Genomic DNA, 18,232 nt, shown 5'->3' with positions numbered 1-18,232 from the left:
CCCCCCCCCCCCCCCCGTGCCAGGCTCGCCCCAGCTCGCCAATGCCACAGAAACTGCCCCCGCCCGTCCCACGCTCCTGCCACTGCCGCCCCCACTCCCTGCCGCCCCACTGGCGTGAATGAGTTTTTCTGCCCATGCCAGGCTCTCTGCAGCACCATACCAAGCTGCCCCTGCCCCTCGGACACTGCCCCCCACCCACTGGGGTGAGCTGGGATCCTGCCCCCTGAGCCGGGCTCGCTCCAGCCCTCCCGCGCCATCGGAAGCGCCTCTGCGGGCGGCGAGGTTGTTGTCCGGCGATTGCGGACATGGCCTCGGAGGCGGTGAAGGTCATTGTGCGCTGCCGGCCCATGAACGAGCGAGAGAAGGCGCTCAGCTGCAAAGCCGTGGTCAGCATGGACAGCCCCCGGGGCCAGTGCTTCATCCAGAACCCTGGGGCCACTGACGAGCCCCCCAAGCAGTTCACCTTCGACGGGGCGTACTATGAGAGCCACAACACTGAACAGATCTACAATGAGATTGCCTACCCGCTGGTGGAGGTGAGTGAGGCCAAAAGTGATCTATGAGCCACAGAGACTCTCCATGGAGAATGGGTGGCTTGGGAGATTGGCAATGGCAGGCAAGGCCTTTCCATCAATTGCTGCAGAGTTAAGGGCCAGTTCTAGGTTTTTTTGCCGCCCCAAGCAACTGCCGAAGCAAAAAAAAAAGGTGTTTGGAATGCTGTCTCTGAAATTGTGCTTGGTTCGCTGGTGCCTAGAGCCGACCCTGGCAGAGTTTAAACTTTCATTTAAAAATCCTACAAAGTTTGAATCTTGATGGTTATGAAGAAAACCCGCTGAATGTGACCTCATGCTGCACTGTCTCCTTGATTCATAGATTTGAAAGCCAGAAAGGACCATTGGGATCATCTAGTCTGACCTCCTATATAACAAAGGCCATGAAACTCCCCCAAAATAATTCCTATAGCAGATTTTTTAGAAAAAAATTTCAATCTTGATTTGAAAATTGTCAGTGACCCTTGTAAATTGTTTGATGGTTATTTACGCTCATTGTGAAAAATTTACACCTTATTTCCAATCTGAATTTGTCTAGCTTCGACTTCCAGTCATTGGGTTGTGTTATATCTTTCTCTGCTAGACTGAACAGCCAATTATAAATATTTGTTCCCTATGTAGGTCACTAAAGACTGTAATTAAGTCACCCCATAACCTTCTCTTTGTTACACTAAATAGATTGAGCTCCTTGCATCTACAGTAGAACCTCAGAGTTACGAACTGACTAGTCAACCACACACCTCATTTGGAACCAGAAGTATGCAATCAGGCAGCAGCAGAGACAAAAAAAAAAGCAGATACAGTCCTGCGTTAAACATAAACTTCTAAAAAATAAAGGGAAAGCAGCATTTTTCGTCTGCATAGCAAAATTTCAAAGCTGTATGAAGTCAATGTTCAGTTGTAAACTTTTGAAAGAACAACCATAACATTTTGTTCAGAGGTATGAACGTTTCAGAGTTACAAACAACCTCCATTCCCAAAGTGTTCATAATGCTGAGGTTCTACTGTATCACTATAAGGCAGTTATTTTAATCCTTTCATCATTCTTGTGGCTCTTCTCTGACCCCTCGCCAATTTTTCAACGTCCTTCTTGAATTGTGGAGACTAGAACTGGACACACTATTCCAGCAGCAGTTGCACCAGAGCTAAATAAAGAGGTAATCTCTGGTCGTACTTGAGATTCCTCTGTTTAATGCATCCAAGGATCACATTAGCCCTTTTGGCTACAGCATTGCACTGGGACCTCAGGTTCATCTGATTATCCACCACAATATCCATCCCATAGATCCTTCATCCTGTAAATATGTCCTATGTTCTTTCTTCCTAGACGAATACATTTACATTTAGCCATATTAAAATACATATTGTGTGCTTGTGCCTAGTTTACCAAGCGATCCAAATCGCACTGTATTCGTGACCTGTTCTCTTAATTATTTGCCACTCCCCCAATTTGTGTCATCTGCAAAGTTTATCAATGATGATTTTATGTCTTCTTCCAGGTCTTTGATAAAAATGTTAAATAATGTAGGGCCAAGCACCAATCCCTGTGGGATTCCACTAGAAACAAAACCACTCGATGGTGATTCCTCAATTACAAATACATTTTGAGACTTATCGGTTAGCCAGCTTTTAATCCATTTAATGTATGCCATGTTAATTTTGTACCATTTGTTTTTAATCAAAATGTCATGCAGTATCAAGAGCTGTTCTTCAGGACTGGGAAACGTACTCAGAGCATCACAGCTACATAAATTTCAGTGGTCCCTTGAAATATGTGTTAACTCCTTATGCTTAATATTGTTCCACCTTATATTTAACTGTGACACTCTGAGTACATTTCCCAGACCTGAAGAAGGTCTCTGTGTAAGCTCAAAAGCTTGTCTCTCATCAACAGAAGTTGGTCCAGTAAAAGATAGTACCTCACCCATCTTGTCTCTCTAGTATCCTTGGACCAACACGGCTACACCACCGAATGCAGTATCAAGTCAAGCACCTTATGGAAGTCTAAGAATATTACATCAACACTATTATTTATTAACTGAACTCGTAATCTCATCAAAAAAAGATATCAAGTTACTTTGACAGGATCTGTTTTCCATAACCCCATGTTGATTGGGCATTAATTATGTTCCCCTCCTTTAATGCTTTTTCAATCAAGTTCCATATCAGCAGCTCCATAGTCAGCTTGACAGGTCTATAATTACCCAGGTCATCCCATTTACCCTTTTCAAATATTGGCTCAACATTAACTTTCGTCCAGTCTTTTGGAACTTCCCTATTGTTCCAACATTAATGTTTAAAGTCAACATTAGAGGTCCTTTGCACTCTTCTGACAACTTGCATCCAAAAGGGCTATCTGGACCTGCTGATCTTATAATGTCTAACTTTAGTAGCTGCTGTTTAACATCCTCCTGAGATATCTAGTAGTGGAATGGAAAGAGTGTAATCATCATCATATGATGAGACTACATCATCTGTTTTTTCCCAAGTACTGAACAGAAATATTTATTGGTAATTTCTACATTATTATTGATAATTCTGCCATTTGCATTTAGCAGTGAACCAGTACCATGGTCAAGATTCTTTTGTGCTTTTAATATACTCAAAAAACTCGTTCTTACTGTGCTTAAATATGCGTACCATAGATTTCTCTGTGTGTCCCTTTTCTTAACGTCTGGTTTATATATATTACTATCAACTTCCCTTTCTTTAATTTATCTATTATTTTTTTCATTTTTTATAGCTGCTTTCACTTCCCCTCTAAACCAGGTCAGTTCTTTAACCAGTACGGTCTTCTTCCTTGATCGTGGCTTTTGGGGCATCTAATAAAGTGTTCTTAAACAATTCCAAATGTTCGATCATATTTTTCTAATGACATTTTCCCTCCCAGCTGATTTGGCAGATATTTTCAGCTTTGTGAATGTGGCCGTTTTAAAGCACAAAGTATACATATGACTGGTTTGGACTTTATTCTGTTTGCACATTAGAAATGCGACCAATTCATGGTCACTTGTACCTAAGCAACCATTGGTTTTTAGTTAATGCAGAGTCCTCCTGTGTTGACTGCAACACTTCTTGAGTTAGGAAATTGTCATCTGTAATATTTAGAAATTCCAAGGATGTTTTAATACTGGCAGCCAGTGGAGGGATTAGCCACTGGGCCGATGGGGCCCGTGCCCAGGAGTCCCAGCCAACTGGGGGACCCCTGGAAAAAATCTGCTGCCACCGGTGGAAATCCAGAGACCCAGCTGCCAAGTGGGCAGGGCTGGGGAAGCCCCCGCACCCTGACCCTGCTCCACGGCAGCAGCGCAGGGCAGTGGAAGTCTCCTTCCCCCCCCCCCCCCGCACCACCACCCATCCCCAGCAGAAGCTGCTGGGCAGCAGGGCAACCCCCCCCCACCCAACCTGCTCTCCAGTAGAAGTGCTGGGTGGGCAGGGCGGGAAAAGCCCCAGCGCCCCGACCCTGGTCTCCCACAGAAGTGTTGGGGGGTGGCAGGGAAGCCCCAGCACCTGGAGCCCCACTGCGGCCCTGGGACAGCGAACCGTGGCCAGGGGGAGTTGCTATTGGCCTAACCTGCGGAAGTGGCAGGTAAACAAACCAGCACAGCCTGCCAGGGGGCTTACCATGGCGGGCCGCGTGCTAAAGATTGCAGATCCCTGCACTACAGTAAACTGAAGAACATTAGCATAGTATTTCTCCTCTGCTCACTCAAAGGCATCTCTGAAGCTGGCAAAGGAGGGAATGACCTCAATCAGCAGGGGGCCGAGCAATTCACTTTGCCCCTTACCTCATTTACGGCTCTTCCCAGCCTCTCTCCCTAACCATATTTCAGTCTCTGGTGAATTGGTATGTGGTTCATTTTTTTTCAAAACGTCTGTTTAGGTATTATTGCCATTGCATCTGGGGAATCTTGCATTCAGTTTTTTAAAAAATCAGTAAATCCGTCACCCAGTGGTGATTCGTAAAGTTATATCTATTTCACGTCTTGCTGAGATGGGAATGAATGAAGGAAGGAAAGGTGACTCCCTCCTTTAGCCAGCTTTGCAAAGGATGAATTTGAGTGAGTAGATGAGAAATAACATTCTTATCATTATTCTAGGATTAAGACTTCCCTTTTAGCCACAATCTGCTGGAGTTCCATTTGTCTCTCCAGTCCTCAGAGTACCTTCTGACCTACAGCAAAAGTATCCTATTTTTCTATACTATAATCAAAGAGCCCTTCCTGTTTTGACCTTCTCTGTTCTGTCAGCCCCTGGGGTTTGAGAGGAACCAGTGCATTTATACAGCAGTGAAATGTATTTTATTTTATTTTCTTAGTCTATGGCCTGAGCTAGGAAGCTTGTCTTTTGCCCCTACTTTTCTTCCGCTTCAGGTTTTCCATTCTTTTTATTTTTCTGGGTTTTGGATGGGATGTAAAACCAAGTCCTTGGTTTGTAGAGATTAAAGATCCCATGGGACTTTCCAGAAGAAATTCAAAATTCCAGCTCAGGTGCTTGCGTTCCATCCACCTACAGATGACATTGCAATTTCTTTGCTCACCCAGCAGTTTTTCTCCTTCCCTATAAAATCACTGTTAGATGATAGAATAGAATCTTAGTAGCTTCATTCAAAACATGTGAAGGACGAAGATAATGGCTATTATCTTTATGTTTTTCTTTAATTTTCCAGGGTGTTACTGAGGGCTACAATGGCACCATTTTTGCCTATGGCCAGACTGGCAGTGGGAAGTCATTTACCATGCAGGGCATTGTGGACCCTCCTACGCAGAAAGGCATAATTCCCAGAGCATTCGAACACGTGTTTGAGAGCGTACAGGTATGTAGTGAAGTGAAATGGCTTCTGTAGCAGGGACTATAGCCCAGATCCTCAAAGGTATTTAGGTGTCTAATTCTCATTGATTTCAATAGGAAATCTAGGTGCCTAAATATCTTTGAGGGTCTGGGGCTATATGTTATAAGCTATTTATTAGTAGGTTTTTCTACCGTATTCAACACCATAGTATCTGAGCCCCACAAACATTAATGAATTTATTCACACAACCCTATGGCAAGGTAAGGAAGTATTATCCCCCATTTTACAGATGGGGAAACTGAGGCACAGAGCGGGGAAATGACTTCCCCAAGATCACACAGGAAGGCTGTCACTGAGCTGGGATAGAACTCTGATCTCTTGAGTTCTTCCTCAGTGCTTTAGCCACATTCTTCCCACCCCCAAATTATCAGTAGGATAGCAGGACACCTCCTGTCAACTTGCCAAGATCTTCACATGATGAGTACATGAGCACTGAATGCAGTTCTGGTTGACTGAGTATGTATGATGCAGGAGTGGGCATATGTATAGTCCAACAGAGTCCTTGAGATTTGGGACTCAGGTGCTGTTTACAGCTCTACCACATTTACTGTGTGACTTTTGGCAAATTAGTGTTTCTCTCTCTGCCTCAGTTTCCATATCAGTAAAACTAGGATAATGCCGAAATCTTAGGAAGTTGTGAGGCTTAAGTCATTTAATGTTTATAAATTGCTATGAAGCCCTCTGCTGAATGGTGCTAGGAAAGGGCAAGATACTTTTACTCCAAGCTGAATATTCTCGATGCTGTGTATTTACCAGTGTAAACCAGCCCACCACACTAGGTCTGCACTTCTCAGTGTCTGTGTATTGTATGGCAGGAGTTTACAATCCGAAAGATCCCATATAATGTGAACTAAATAGTTAATCTGCAGACTGAGTATTTTCAAAAAAGCCAGGGGGGTTAGGCACCCAACTGTCATTGACAGTCAACTGGAGTTTAGGTATCTAATTCCCTTAGGCACCTTTGAAAAACTTCCCCTAAAATCCCATCTCTTGTTTTTGTACAGTGTGCTGAAAACACCAAGTTCTTGGTGAGAGTCTCTTATCTGGAGATCTACAATGAAGACATAAGAGATTTGCTAGGAGCCGACACCAAGCAAAAGTTGGAGGTGAGGAGATCATAAAGTCATTCTGGCTAAATGAGGGTGTGCTTTAATTTGCTCTGACTGCTATCAGGCATGCCTAATAGAAATGGGAGAACCCAGCAGAAACTTTTTGCAGAAACTGAAACATGAAGCATTTGGGATGTGACAAAAACTGTTCTTATTATGTTTAGTGAGTTTTATCTACAGTCTGGTCCCATTCCCCAACATCTCATACTTTCCTTTATTGTTTGAGACCCAGGTATGACTACATCCCTGTACATGAAAGTCGAGTGTGCTTCAAATCAGTGTTGAAAGTTATCATCAATGTGTTTTTACCCTGACAAAGGTTAGACTCAGCTGCTCTCCACAATTGATTTCAAAGTTCCTCATTCTTGATGGTGGCTGTTAGAATATGCAACTCACAAGACCAAACTTACTTCTGTTATTTTATGTAGGTATTTGAATTTAACTGAACACGTACAAAAGAATGCCTGTGACTAGTTCCTGCCACCTTTGGCATCAATTTAAAATGCAATACAAAAATCATTACAAAACCACTATGGTAGGACTGACATTATCATTATTTGTCACGCCACCCATTTTTGTGTGCAAACTTTACCAACAGTGACATTTTCTTCCAGTTCATTGATAAAGATATTGAGTAGCGTTGGACCAAGAACAGATCCCTGTGTGGAGCCCCACTAGAAAGGCTCCAATTGCATGATGAGTCCCCGTTTAGAAGAACTTGTTGAGGTCTATCAATTAGCCAGTGTGCCTAAGGCTGCAGGACTGAACCCAAGGTCCCATCTTTGGGCTAGGAGGTGGGAATCTGCCTCAACTTTACAGGGAGGCATGAAAGGAGTTAGGATGCTGAAAGTGGACACATGGAAAGAAGAGGTCAGGAGAGAGGATACACAAGATCATAGGGAAGGGAAGGGGAAAGATGTAATGAAAACAGAGATGTAAAATGGGAGGGATTGTGCAAAACCCTGAAAGTGAGGCTGAATTGCTCAACGTGCAAAGGAGAGGGGAGCCAGAGAAAGGATTTGGAGGGGCCTGGAAGAACGTTAGGTTATGTCTAGTTAGGAACATAGGACACCTAGCTGGATGGACCATTGATCTTGTCCAACGTGGCAAGTCCTATCTTACAGTGGCCAGTTCCAGATGCTTCAGAGGAAGGTGCAAGAAGTCCCCAGTGGACCGTTATGGAATAGCCTGCACATACGGGAAGTTTCTTCCTGATACCCATAAGTTAGTATCTGGTTTATGCACTGAAGAAAGAGGGTTTCTGTCCCTCATCCATTTTTAATCTGATCTAATGTGACTGTGGATGATCTCATTATCTCTAAAAATGGCTGATCCTTTATTGACAGGATACTGCAGAGGTACAACTCCCCATTGGAATGCATGGGAAAGGCAGAAAGTTTCAAAGATGTAGTACAGTAAAATTAATACAATTAATAATTCTATTGATTGTTGTTTTACAGTCAAAGAATTTGCCTTACAATAGCTTTGCAAATCTCTGCCCTTCCCATGCATTCCTGTGGGGAGCTGTATGTCTTCTCTTCTAATTTACATGCCAGCAAGATTGTCAGTATAAGGAAAACCGAGGTACTAGCACCATCTGCTGCGCAGAAATGTTGAAACTCTGACAGAACTTCAGCATGTGCCTGGCCCTATAAGGGTGAAATCCCTGGTGGGTCCCCATTTCCTCGCTCTGCAGAGAGAGTGTGTGTGTTTCAGGAAAAATAGGGTTCACTATTTTAGAAAGAGCCTCCTGCACATTCCTGCTTTTTGTTCCACATCAATAATGACATTGGTTTACGTGACGACTGCTGTTGGCACAGGCAGGGCAGTGCTTGGGCAGAACTGTTTCCATGGTAACACAGTCACCGCTGGTGACAGCTTCTGGCTGTAGCTGCTTCTATAGAGTAATTAAGTGAGTCAGTGTCCTGTGGAGACACAAAGCCTAGGCAGATCTTCTGCCCCCTGCAACCCTATATGTTTCTCCTCTGAAATCCCATTAGTATTATTAATTGTATTTGTTTCCTTTTAATGTCGGTGACTCCTGGCCACCCCTGCACCTCAGGGACTCAGTCACTTGCCATGAAATAAAGCCCTGCAGAGAACAGGCCTCACTGAGCTCTGCTTGGAAGACCTCACACTCAGGTGAAGTGCAGTGTCAAGTGAGTGGAATGTCCTCATTCCACCCTAGTAGGCTAAGTACAGCTTCCTCCCATGCAAGGCAGTGCCATTCCTTCAGCCGATCAGAGATGGACCTTGGAGAGGACTTCGCCAGGGATTCAGCTTCCACAGCACTCCTAACTGTAGCCATCCCAGTCACCTGATTGTCATATATCACAGTTAAAAGCTATAGTATAGATTGACCTAACCCTGATCCTGTAACTGGGTTAACCCAGGCAGTCCAGGGCTTTAGCTTGGTTAGGGAACATGACTAAGGTCCGATCTACATTACAGTTTTTAATTCTCTCATAACCTGATTCTGTTCTAGTCTAGATAGGTTCTTATAGTGCATTTATCAAAGGAGTGTCAGAGCGCTTTCCAGAAGTGCATTAAGCAAGGTGACTAACATCTGTCACATGTTTGAAATCACATCAGGACAACCATGTTGTAGCTTGGACTCCTGACTCAGTTATTTTGTGGTGTAGATAGGGTCCTAGTTGTCAACTCAAATGATGTTGGCCATAACTGTTTGCAAATGATTTCAAATACATTTAAAAGCCCCAATGAGAATGGAGCCTAAGTGGTGTTTGTGATCCTAGTGGGCTATCCTGATCACTTTTTCCTGTGATGGGTTTGATGGATCACTCAAGGCTATAAAAGAAAAAACATGTACTTTAGTAACATCTTTTATGAAAAGTCCCCTCTGTGGGAATTTTAGTTGCTGGGAGGAGTCTATTAGAGATTTAATGTGTTGGGGATATCTGTCTCCAGAACAGGACTTTGGAGTCACCAAAGAAAAGACTGACACCCAGATTTTATACTTGTCCTGAGCATGAGGGGGCAGGATTTTGGGAGTTTAATCAATGCCGTGTAGATGCCCATGTGGTGCAGAGGGGATCAGTAGAGCACCTAATATCAGTATCCCTCACTATTGTGTCTCAGGGCTTGTCTACATATGTCAGGGTTTCCTCCCTACTCTGAACTTTGGGGTACAGATGTGGGGACCCGCATGAAAGACCCCCTAAGCTTATTTCTAGCAGTTTAGGTTAAAAACTTCCCCAAGGCACAAATCCCTTCCTTGTCCTTGGACGGTATTGCTGCCACCACCAAGTGAGTTAAACAAAGATTCAGGAAAAGGATCACTTGGAGTTCCTATTTCCCCAAAATATCCACCCCAAGCCCCTTCACCCCCTTTCCTGGGGAGCCTTGAGAATAATATACCAACCAATAGGTTAACCAAGTGAGCACAGACCAGACCCTTGGGTTTTTAGGACACTAAAAACCAATCAGGTTCTTAAAAGAAGAACTTTATTATAAGGAAAAAAGTGAAAGAAGCACCTCTGTAAAATCAGGATGGAAGGTAATTTTACAGGGTAATAAGATTTAAAACACAGAGGATTCCCCTCTACGCTCAACTTCAGAGTTACAAAAAGCAGGAATAAACCTCCCTCTTAGCATAAGGAAAATTCACAAGCCAAAACAAAAGATAATCTAATGCATTTCCTTGCTGTTATTTACCATTTTTGTAATCTTAGATGCTTATTTCAGGTAGGGTTTTAGGAGATGTTTTTTTTCCTGCCCTGGTCCCTCTCTGTCCAAGAGAGAGAAACAAAGAGAGCCCCAACAAAACCTCCCCCTCCCCAGATTGGAAAGTATCTTCTTTCCTTATTGGTCCTTTTGGTCAGGTGCCAACCAGGTTATTTTATGCTACCCTTAGCTGTATGTTTATGACAACATACCACTTAAGTCGATGCAAGTTATGTTGCTTAGGGGGGTGAAAAAAACCACCTGAGCAACATAAGTTACATTGATTTAAAGCTGTGTGTACACTTCGCTATGTCACCGTGAGACACTCTCCCACCAACATAGTTTCTGCCTCTCGTTGAGATGGAGTAATTTCGTTGATGGGAAAGTACTCTCCTGTCAACGTAATGCATCTTTACTAGATGTGCTACATCGGCACCCTGCAGCACGGTAGTGAAGACAAGCCCTCAAACCCTTGATGTACTAAACTCCCTATAACCAGAGACACAAGAGCGATATGCTATGGCAGATGAAAACCTTGACCTATCTTCTTAATGTTTGAAGCTGAAGACGCAGCTAAGGGGCAGCTCAGAGTAGAGGAGCGGGGCGCCATGTGACACTGGAGATGCCTGAGCTAAGCAACAAACTCTTGACTTTAGTTCCTGTTGCATATAGAACCATGAAAGGTGTTTTGTACTTTTATTCATACTTCAGAACTAGTCTGTTTCCTGGTTACAGCCAAATACAGCTGTCCGCTACATTACAGCTGTGTAGAGGGGTGGGCCAAAGCCTAATTGCTGAGCACCTACTGAGCACGGTGCAACCTCCAAGTTGGTGGGAGATGTGGGTGCTCAGCAGGTACACAGCACCCCTCGGGAGTTGCTTCAGAGTGCTGTTCTGTAGCTGGCAATGAGATTTTTGCTGTAATGTCCCATTATGCACATAACTGCCTTTTCCTCCTTTCATATGCAAAGGGGCTCCTGGAAAGTTTCCAGAGTGGTCTGTGGTGTTTCAGAATCTAGTGGTCCTGCTGTAACCTGTGTTCATGGGTTCATAGATTTTAAGGCCAGAAGAGACTGTTCTGATCGTTGTGTTGTGCTCTTCCTGCTTGCAGCTGAAGGAGCACCCAGAGAAAGGGGTGTATGTGAAAGGGCTCTCCCTGCACACCGTGCACAGCGTGGCCCAGTGCGAGCGCATCATGGAGACGGGTTGGAGAAACCGAGCGGTGGGCTACACCCTGATGAACAAGGATTCTTCCCGCTCCCACTCCATCTTCACCATCAACATGGAGATCTATGCTGTAGGTAGGTGCCAGATTCCTGGATCAGGCCTTTGGGAGACTGAGCATGGAACCAACCTGTGCAATGTGGTGGATAATCCCAGAATAAAAACTGGCGCTTGAATACAGCTGAGCAAATAACTGATTTTTCTGTTCTATTGCTGAACCACAGCATTTGTGGGGGAAAAATCGGTTTGTTTCTAAATGAAACTGAATGTTTTGAGTTTTTTCTCACCAAAACAAAAACTGAAAACATTCCATGGGGGTCCAAATTAAATGTTTTGAATATCCATTCAAATGGACGTTTTCAAAACGTTTTGGTTTGATTTTTTTTAAGGTATTTTGACATTTTCAAAAATGTTGTTGTCTGGTTTTTTTGGCCAAAACTATTTGTTAAATTTGACCAACATCTGCAAATGGTTTCAGAGCCCTTGAAAAATGCATTTTTCAGTGAATGCACTATTTGCTGAAAATATTTTGCCCAGTTCTAGTCTAGAATGAGAGCTATGTCTTGGCACCAGTATTCACTACAGTGCAAAGTGACTGAGTATTTTTTAAATGTCTTTTCCCTTGCTCACCCATGGAGGGAGGGGGACATGTGTCCTACACATTGTTTGGGAGCATATTTCCCTCTGTTTTTCTTTTTCTTCTAAAATCCTTATTTGATGCTGTTGAAAGGTGCTGGACTGACAGCCCCGGTGCTGAAGGCCACACTTGCACTTGGAATTCATAGACTGTAAAGCTGGAAGGGACCATTATTATCATAGAATCAGAATCATAGAAATGTAGGGTTGGACAGGACCTCGAGAGGTCATCAAGTCCAGCCCCCTGTCCTGAGGCAAGACCAAAAAAACCTAGACCATCCCTGACAGGTGTTTGTCCAACCTGTTCTTAAAACTTCCCATGACGGGGATTCCACAATCTGCCTTGGAAGCCTGTTCCAGTACTTAACTATCCTTATAGTTGGAAAGTTTTTCCTAATATCTAATCTCCCTTGCTGCAGATTAATCTGATTAGTTCTTGTCCTGCCTTCACTGGACATGGAGAAGGAGAGGTTACTTACCTTTCTGTAATTTGAGTTCTTCGAGATGTTTGTCCTTATGGGTGCTCCACTGCAGTACTCATGCACACCTCTAACTAGTCTGACCTCGTACTTAACACAGGCCAGAGAACTTCACCCAGTTCTTCCTGCATTGAACCTACGAACTTTTGATTGAACTACAGCATATCTTTTAGAGGATATCTAATCTCAGTTAAAAGATCCCAGGGAAAGAGAATCTCTAGGTAGTCTAATCCAGTGGCAAATTACTTTCACTGTCCAAAAAATGTGCATTTTATTTCCAGTTCGGATTTTCCTGACTTCGGCTTCTAGCCACTGGACTTTCTTTACTCAATAAAGCATGGCTAGTAACAGGGCAAGTTGCCCCCAGATATCACCATGCCAGTGTGTCCCAACCTGGACCTGGAAGGATCACCTGTAGGAGTGAAAGAGGAGTTCAGTCTCCCATGCTCCACTGCTGAGTGCTAAGAGTCTGGTTTTATTTCCTTCATCTGATCTCCATTCATGGGAAACTTGCACAATGTCTTCCAACTGTAATCGCAGATGCTGCTGATATCCCTCATTTCCATGTATAGAGAATTTACCACCAAACATTTACTAAAAATGGAGGAATGAGGAGTGACCCTCAGAATAACCCAGTTAGCAGATCGCGTGAGTGTTAACCGTGCCTTGATTTGCTGAACCAAGTCCTGCTTCACCAACCTCTATAATGTGGGACCCTCAAATCCTGACGCTGGCCTAAGAATCAAAAGTAAATGCTTACACTCCTCTCGTGTTCCAGGTAGGGCTTTGGTTGCAGTCTAAATTGGAATTATTTGTCTTGTTTAGAGGCTTTCAAAAAGTGGTACCTCTGTTTTTGTAGCCCAAACTAGCAGGGTGAGAATGGCTTGTCATTTAATTCACTTAGGAGGGAAGCCCCATGCATTCCATGGCAAGCTGGGGTGTCTCTGGATTTTGCAGTGCTGTAGTGCCGCAGACTGGAAATTCTGCATCCGTTTCATTTACAGTTGAGATTGGACGTTTTTACTGGCTTTAACGTGACAGTCATAATCCAGACAGTATAGTGGCCTCTGCTCTTTATTTTGAAATTAAATTACATTTGTTTTACCCTTTGTTCATGTTTTCAGTTTTTATGCCTCAAGATTTGTTATTGGCAATCCAGAGCTGCATAGTAGAAGATGGAGGAGAGAGGGGGGTGAAATATGGTGTTTTGGCAGCTGTATATTGGACAGTTTGAGTTTGGGGCAATTGGGGAGGTGTAGGAGCAAGTTTGGGATTGTGGAATAAGCACATTAGCTGGATGTTTAAACTAAAATGACCATCAGTCAAATAGTTAACAAAGTTGATATTTAAACTGTCATCTTTAGGTTTCAGATTGGACCCCCCTTACGATGAATGGGGAAGATCAAGCTGTCTGCAGTCTTGGGAAGAAACACAGCATCACTTACTTACAGTTCATATTTTTAAGATTCCCTTCACAACCACGAGGTCTACAAAAACAACAAGGAGTCTGGTGGCACCTTAAAGACTAACAGACTAAGGTGCCACCAGACTCCTTGTTGTTTTTGTAGATACAGACTAACATGGCTACCCCCTGATACTTGAGGTCTACAAAGACTTTTTAATGCACATTTAGATTCCAGAGTGCAAATATGCAGCAAATAGTAGATTCTGTGGCGGCAGATTTATGAAACACACAGGTCTCTTCCCATTAGTCCTCTCTGAGCATTCAAAGGAACGGGTGCTTTCCCCTTTGGTTTGGTGGGAGGGAAGAAGTTTTAGATTTGTCTCATGCTTCTGCTGCCAGAATTAGTTGATGGACTAGAAGAGAATTAAACAGTGACAGCCTGACTTTCCAACCTGCTTGCAGGCATTTTAGCAAGAGTCTGGGGACTTGTTACACCGTGGAAACTAACCCAGTAGTTGTATTGATTGAAACAAACAACCTCCTTGGGTACAATTACTGGCAGGAGCCAAAACAACTACTTAATTTTTAATTGCCAGTTGCTACTTACCTAAGCTGTAAAACCCCCACTCTTCAGAATGGCCATTTGCCCCAGGGCTCAGAAAGGACAGTAAGAAGGGGTGGCACTATTTTCAAACTCCACCTATTTTCCCCAGTTTCACCCACAATCCCTGAGCTGCCAGATGTTTCTGCCAGAATGATCAGTGATGAAATAGCCAGCAGTGCTTTAGGTCATAATAATTAGGGTTCGGTGTCAACACCCCATTGTGATGAATAGGCAGTTAACGTCTTGGAGCTATTGTTTCTGTCTGTCTAACTGAGAACTCAGCTTTCACAGAGTGCATCAGTTTACGCTTTGTTGACATTTGGAAGGTTTTCTTCACAGCCTTAATGGCTAGAAACTAATTTTTTGAAATGAAAGTTTAGATTTTGCAGATATTGATGGGGCCATCACAGTGGTGCTGACCCCGTTGAACCCTTGATGCGCTCCGTTGTCAGCTTCATGCTGTTCTAGAGGCTTGTGGCCAGTTTTACTCTTAAACCTGGGTTTGTGATGGCTGGGAATAGCAGGGAAAGGGATGTTTGAAATGAAGGATGATCCAGCACTTAGGGTGGTAACCTGGCACATGGGAGACCTGGATTCAATTGTCTGCTCCGTCACAGACTCCTTATGTGATCTTGGACAGGTCACGTGGTCTCTCTGGGCCACAGTTCCCCATCTGTACAATGGGGATACTAGTCCTGCTCAGCTTCATGGGGGTGAGGATGAATCCATGAAAAATCATGAGGTGCTGAGATACTGTGATAATCAGGGCCACATTATCTACCATAGGTAGAGTTTGCAAAGTCTGACTTTGTAGCCTAGTTTTATTCACTGGAGAATCACTCTCCTTTTGTTTTATTTTCCTTAGTTCACTGAATGAGCATTTGCTACTTATCTAGCACCTCAGATGCTGACTGGCAGAATGGGGCTTAGGGAGGGTCTAGGACAGTTGTTTTCCGCCTATTGAGCTACTTGAAAAAGAGTCGAATGCGTACCTTTAAAAACACCTTCCTTCTGGCTCAGAGTGCGCTGTACACCCCCGAGAGTGGGGTAATTTATGGAGGTGCTGAGAGACTGAGAGTCAAATGGTTCAACACACCCCAGTGAATCAGAGCAAATTGGAGTTCTGGGGTGAAATTCTGGCCCCACTGAAGTCTTTGAGGACAGGTTTTCACCCTTCAGTCTTTAGTTAGCAGGGGTGGGCAGCATGCCCGCTCCCTGGATGGGGAAGGAGTGGCTCACATTGGAGAGAAATCCCCCTGGCCAGACTGGTTCTGCGGGGAACTCCTTGCAGCTTTTCTCACTCATGCAGACAGTTCTAGAGTTTAAGGCAGGAAAGGATCACCAGATCATCTACTCTGACCTGTATATCACAGGCCCTCAACACCACTTGGCACCAGCCCACTAAACCCATCAACTGAAATTAGACCAAATTATTACAGCCCACAGGAGACTAGCCTGTTCTGTGCCACAGGCAGAGATTACACGGGACCGAGCTGCACCAGTGCCTGAGGCCCCACAATGGCAGGGAAATGATTAAGTGAGATATACCCACTCAGCTCAGGGGCTTCTTAGTTAACAGAGACTTTCCCAGCGCCCAGTGTTCAGACTTTCTGGGCAGTTTGCAACTTGTGCAGTTTTAGCGTCTTTTGATCTTCACTCTTACTTATTTTTGCTTACTTTTCTGTCCCTATTTCCCTTGCCCGAAATAAGCAAACAGAAAATTACAAACCGGTAACCACTTTGTCTGTTCTCCAGCCAGCACATTTAAAACTCACTTAAAATCACTACCAGCATTTCGATCAATCAGCTGTGCACAGATCCTGCTTGATTACGCCACCGTGACAGGTTCGGTCACAGAGACCCCCCCTTGGGACTGCCACCTGATGTGCTGAGACTACCTCTGAGCCCATTTTCCCTGCCAGCTTGGGACTTTAGTACGCTGTCTTGTTGAGCCAGACACGCTAGCCTCCTGCAAACACAGACCCAGGTCTGAACCAAGTCCTCCAAATAGCAGCAGACTTAACTGAAAACAGCTTAAGAAGTGCTTTTGTCTCTAGCACCCAGACACCGAGCTCCCATTGGATCCAAACCCCAAATAAATCCATTTTACTCTGTATAAAGCTTATACAGGGTAAACTCATAAATTGTCCGCCCTCTATTACGTTGATAAAGAGATATGCACAGCTGTTTGCTCCCCCAGGAATTAATTACTTACTCTGGGTTAATTTATAAGCAAAAGTAATTTTATTAAATAGAAAAAGTAGGATTTAAGTGGTTCCAAGTAATAACAGACAGAACAAAGTAAGTTACCAAACAAAATAAAACAAAAACACGCAAGTCTAAGCCTAATACATTAAGAAACTGCTTACAGATAAATCTCACCCTCAGAGATGTTCCAATAAGCTTCTTTCACAGACTAGACTCCTTTCTAGTCTGGGCCCAATCCTTTCCCCTGGTATAGTCCTTGTTCCAGCTCAGGTGGTAGCTAAGGGATTTCTCATGACCTGGTGTGGCTCTATGTTTTTGCCGCCCCAAACATGGCAGTCAGGCGGCCTTCGGCGGCACACCTGCGGGCGATCTGCTGGTCACGTGGATTCGGTGGCGTTTCTGCGGGTGATCTGCCGGTCCCGCGGCTTCAGCATACCCGCCGCCGAAGCCGCGAGACCGGCGGACCTCCCGCAGGCATGCCGCCAAAGGCTGCCTGACTGCCCCCCTCCCAGCGACCAGCATGCCGCCCCAGGCATGCGCTTGGTGTGCTGGTGCCTGGAGCCGCCCCTGCTCATGACTGCAGCCCCTTTGTTCTGTTCCACACCCCTTATATAGCTTTGGCACAAGGCGGGAATCTTTTGTCTCTTTGGGTCCCCACCCATCCTTCTAAATGGAAAAGCACCAGGTTTAAGATGGATTCCAGTACCAGGTGACATGGGCACATGTCTTGGGAGACCCCAAGCCTTCATTGTTCCTGGCCTGACTCACAGGAAGGCTTGGAAGTAAACAGAGCTATTTACAACCAACTGTCCTAGTTGATGGGAGCCATCAAGATTTAAAACCACCATTAATGACCCACACTTTGCATAATTACAATAGGACTTCAGAGTTATGTTTCATATTTCTAGTTTCAGATACAAGAATGCTACATTTATACAAATTGGATGACCACACTCAGTAGATTGTAAGCTTTGTAATGATACCTTACAAGAGACCTTTTGCATGAAGCATATTCCAGCTACATTATATTCACACTCATTAGCCTATTTTCATAAAATCATATGGAGTGCAACGTCACAGTCACCTCAGAGCCCTGTCCCACCTGTTCACTGTCCCACCTCTAGCCATGGACATTGCTGCTGAAGCTTTAGAGGAAGGCGATCCCCCCCTCAAAAAACAAACAAACCCAGAATATATGGGCATGGGGGGGGGAATTCCTTCCTGAGCCCATTACACTTAGCATTATTGTGGGGTGAAAGGCAGGAAGGAAATGTTACAGAGGGGAGGGTCACTTCCTGGTCCCTGGTAAACAAGGTGTTAACTTCAGCTTAGCTCTTGGCTTCCTCATGCAGTGGTACTCAGGGAGAGCTGTACATTGGTTGCTTAGGAGGCAAAGGGGGCAGACTCCTTTTAGGAAGGTCAGGCTCCGTACCCAGGCTCAGGGGCTGGGCTGAATCCCAATCTGGGGAGTTGTCTTGTT

General features: G+C 44.4%; 1 protein-coding gene across 4 annotated transcripts in view; it reads left to right on the top strand.

Moving 5' to 3' along the window:
- The first annotated feature begins 25 nt into the window (after positions 1-25).
- KIF17 (kinesin family member 17) overlaps positions 26-18,232 on the top strand; it is a 41,972-nt gene continuing 23,765 nt past the window's right edge. For all 4 annotated transcript variants that reach the window (XM_034753630.1, XM_034753628.1, XM_034753629.1 and 1 more), the window contains exons 1-4: positions 26-536; positions 5,221-5,367; positions 6,408-6,509; positions 11,308-11,497. In XM_034753630.1, the coding sequence (XP_034609521.1) occupies positions 306-536; positions 5,221-5,367; positions 6,408-6,509; positions 11,308-11,497 (670 nt within the window). In that variant the 5' untranslated portion in view covers positions 26-305. The remainder of the gene's footprint in view (positions 537-5,220; positions 5,368-6,407; positions 6,510-11,307; positions 11,498-18,232) is intronic.

The sequence above is a fragment of the Trachemys scripta genome, chromosome 19 (genome assembly GCF_013100865.1).
Source record: "Trachemys scripta elegans isolate TJP31775 chromosome 19, CAS_Tse_1.0, whole genome shotgun sequence".
Taxonomy (NCBI): Eukaryota; Metazoa; Chordata; order Testudines; family Emydidae; genus Trachemys; species Trachemys scripta.
Note: the sequence above shows the minus strand (reverse complement) of the source record. Positions and strands in the feature narration are given on the sequence as shown.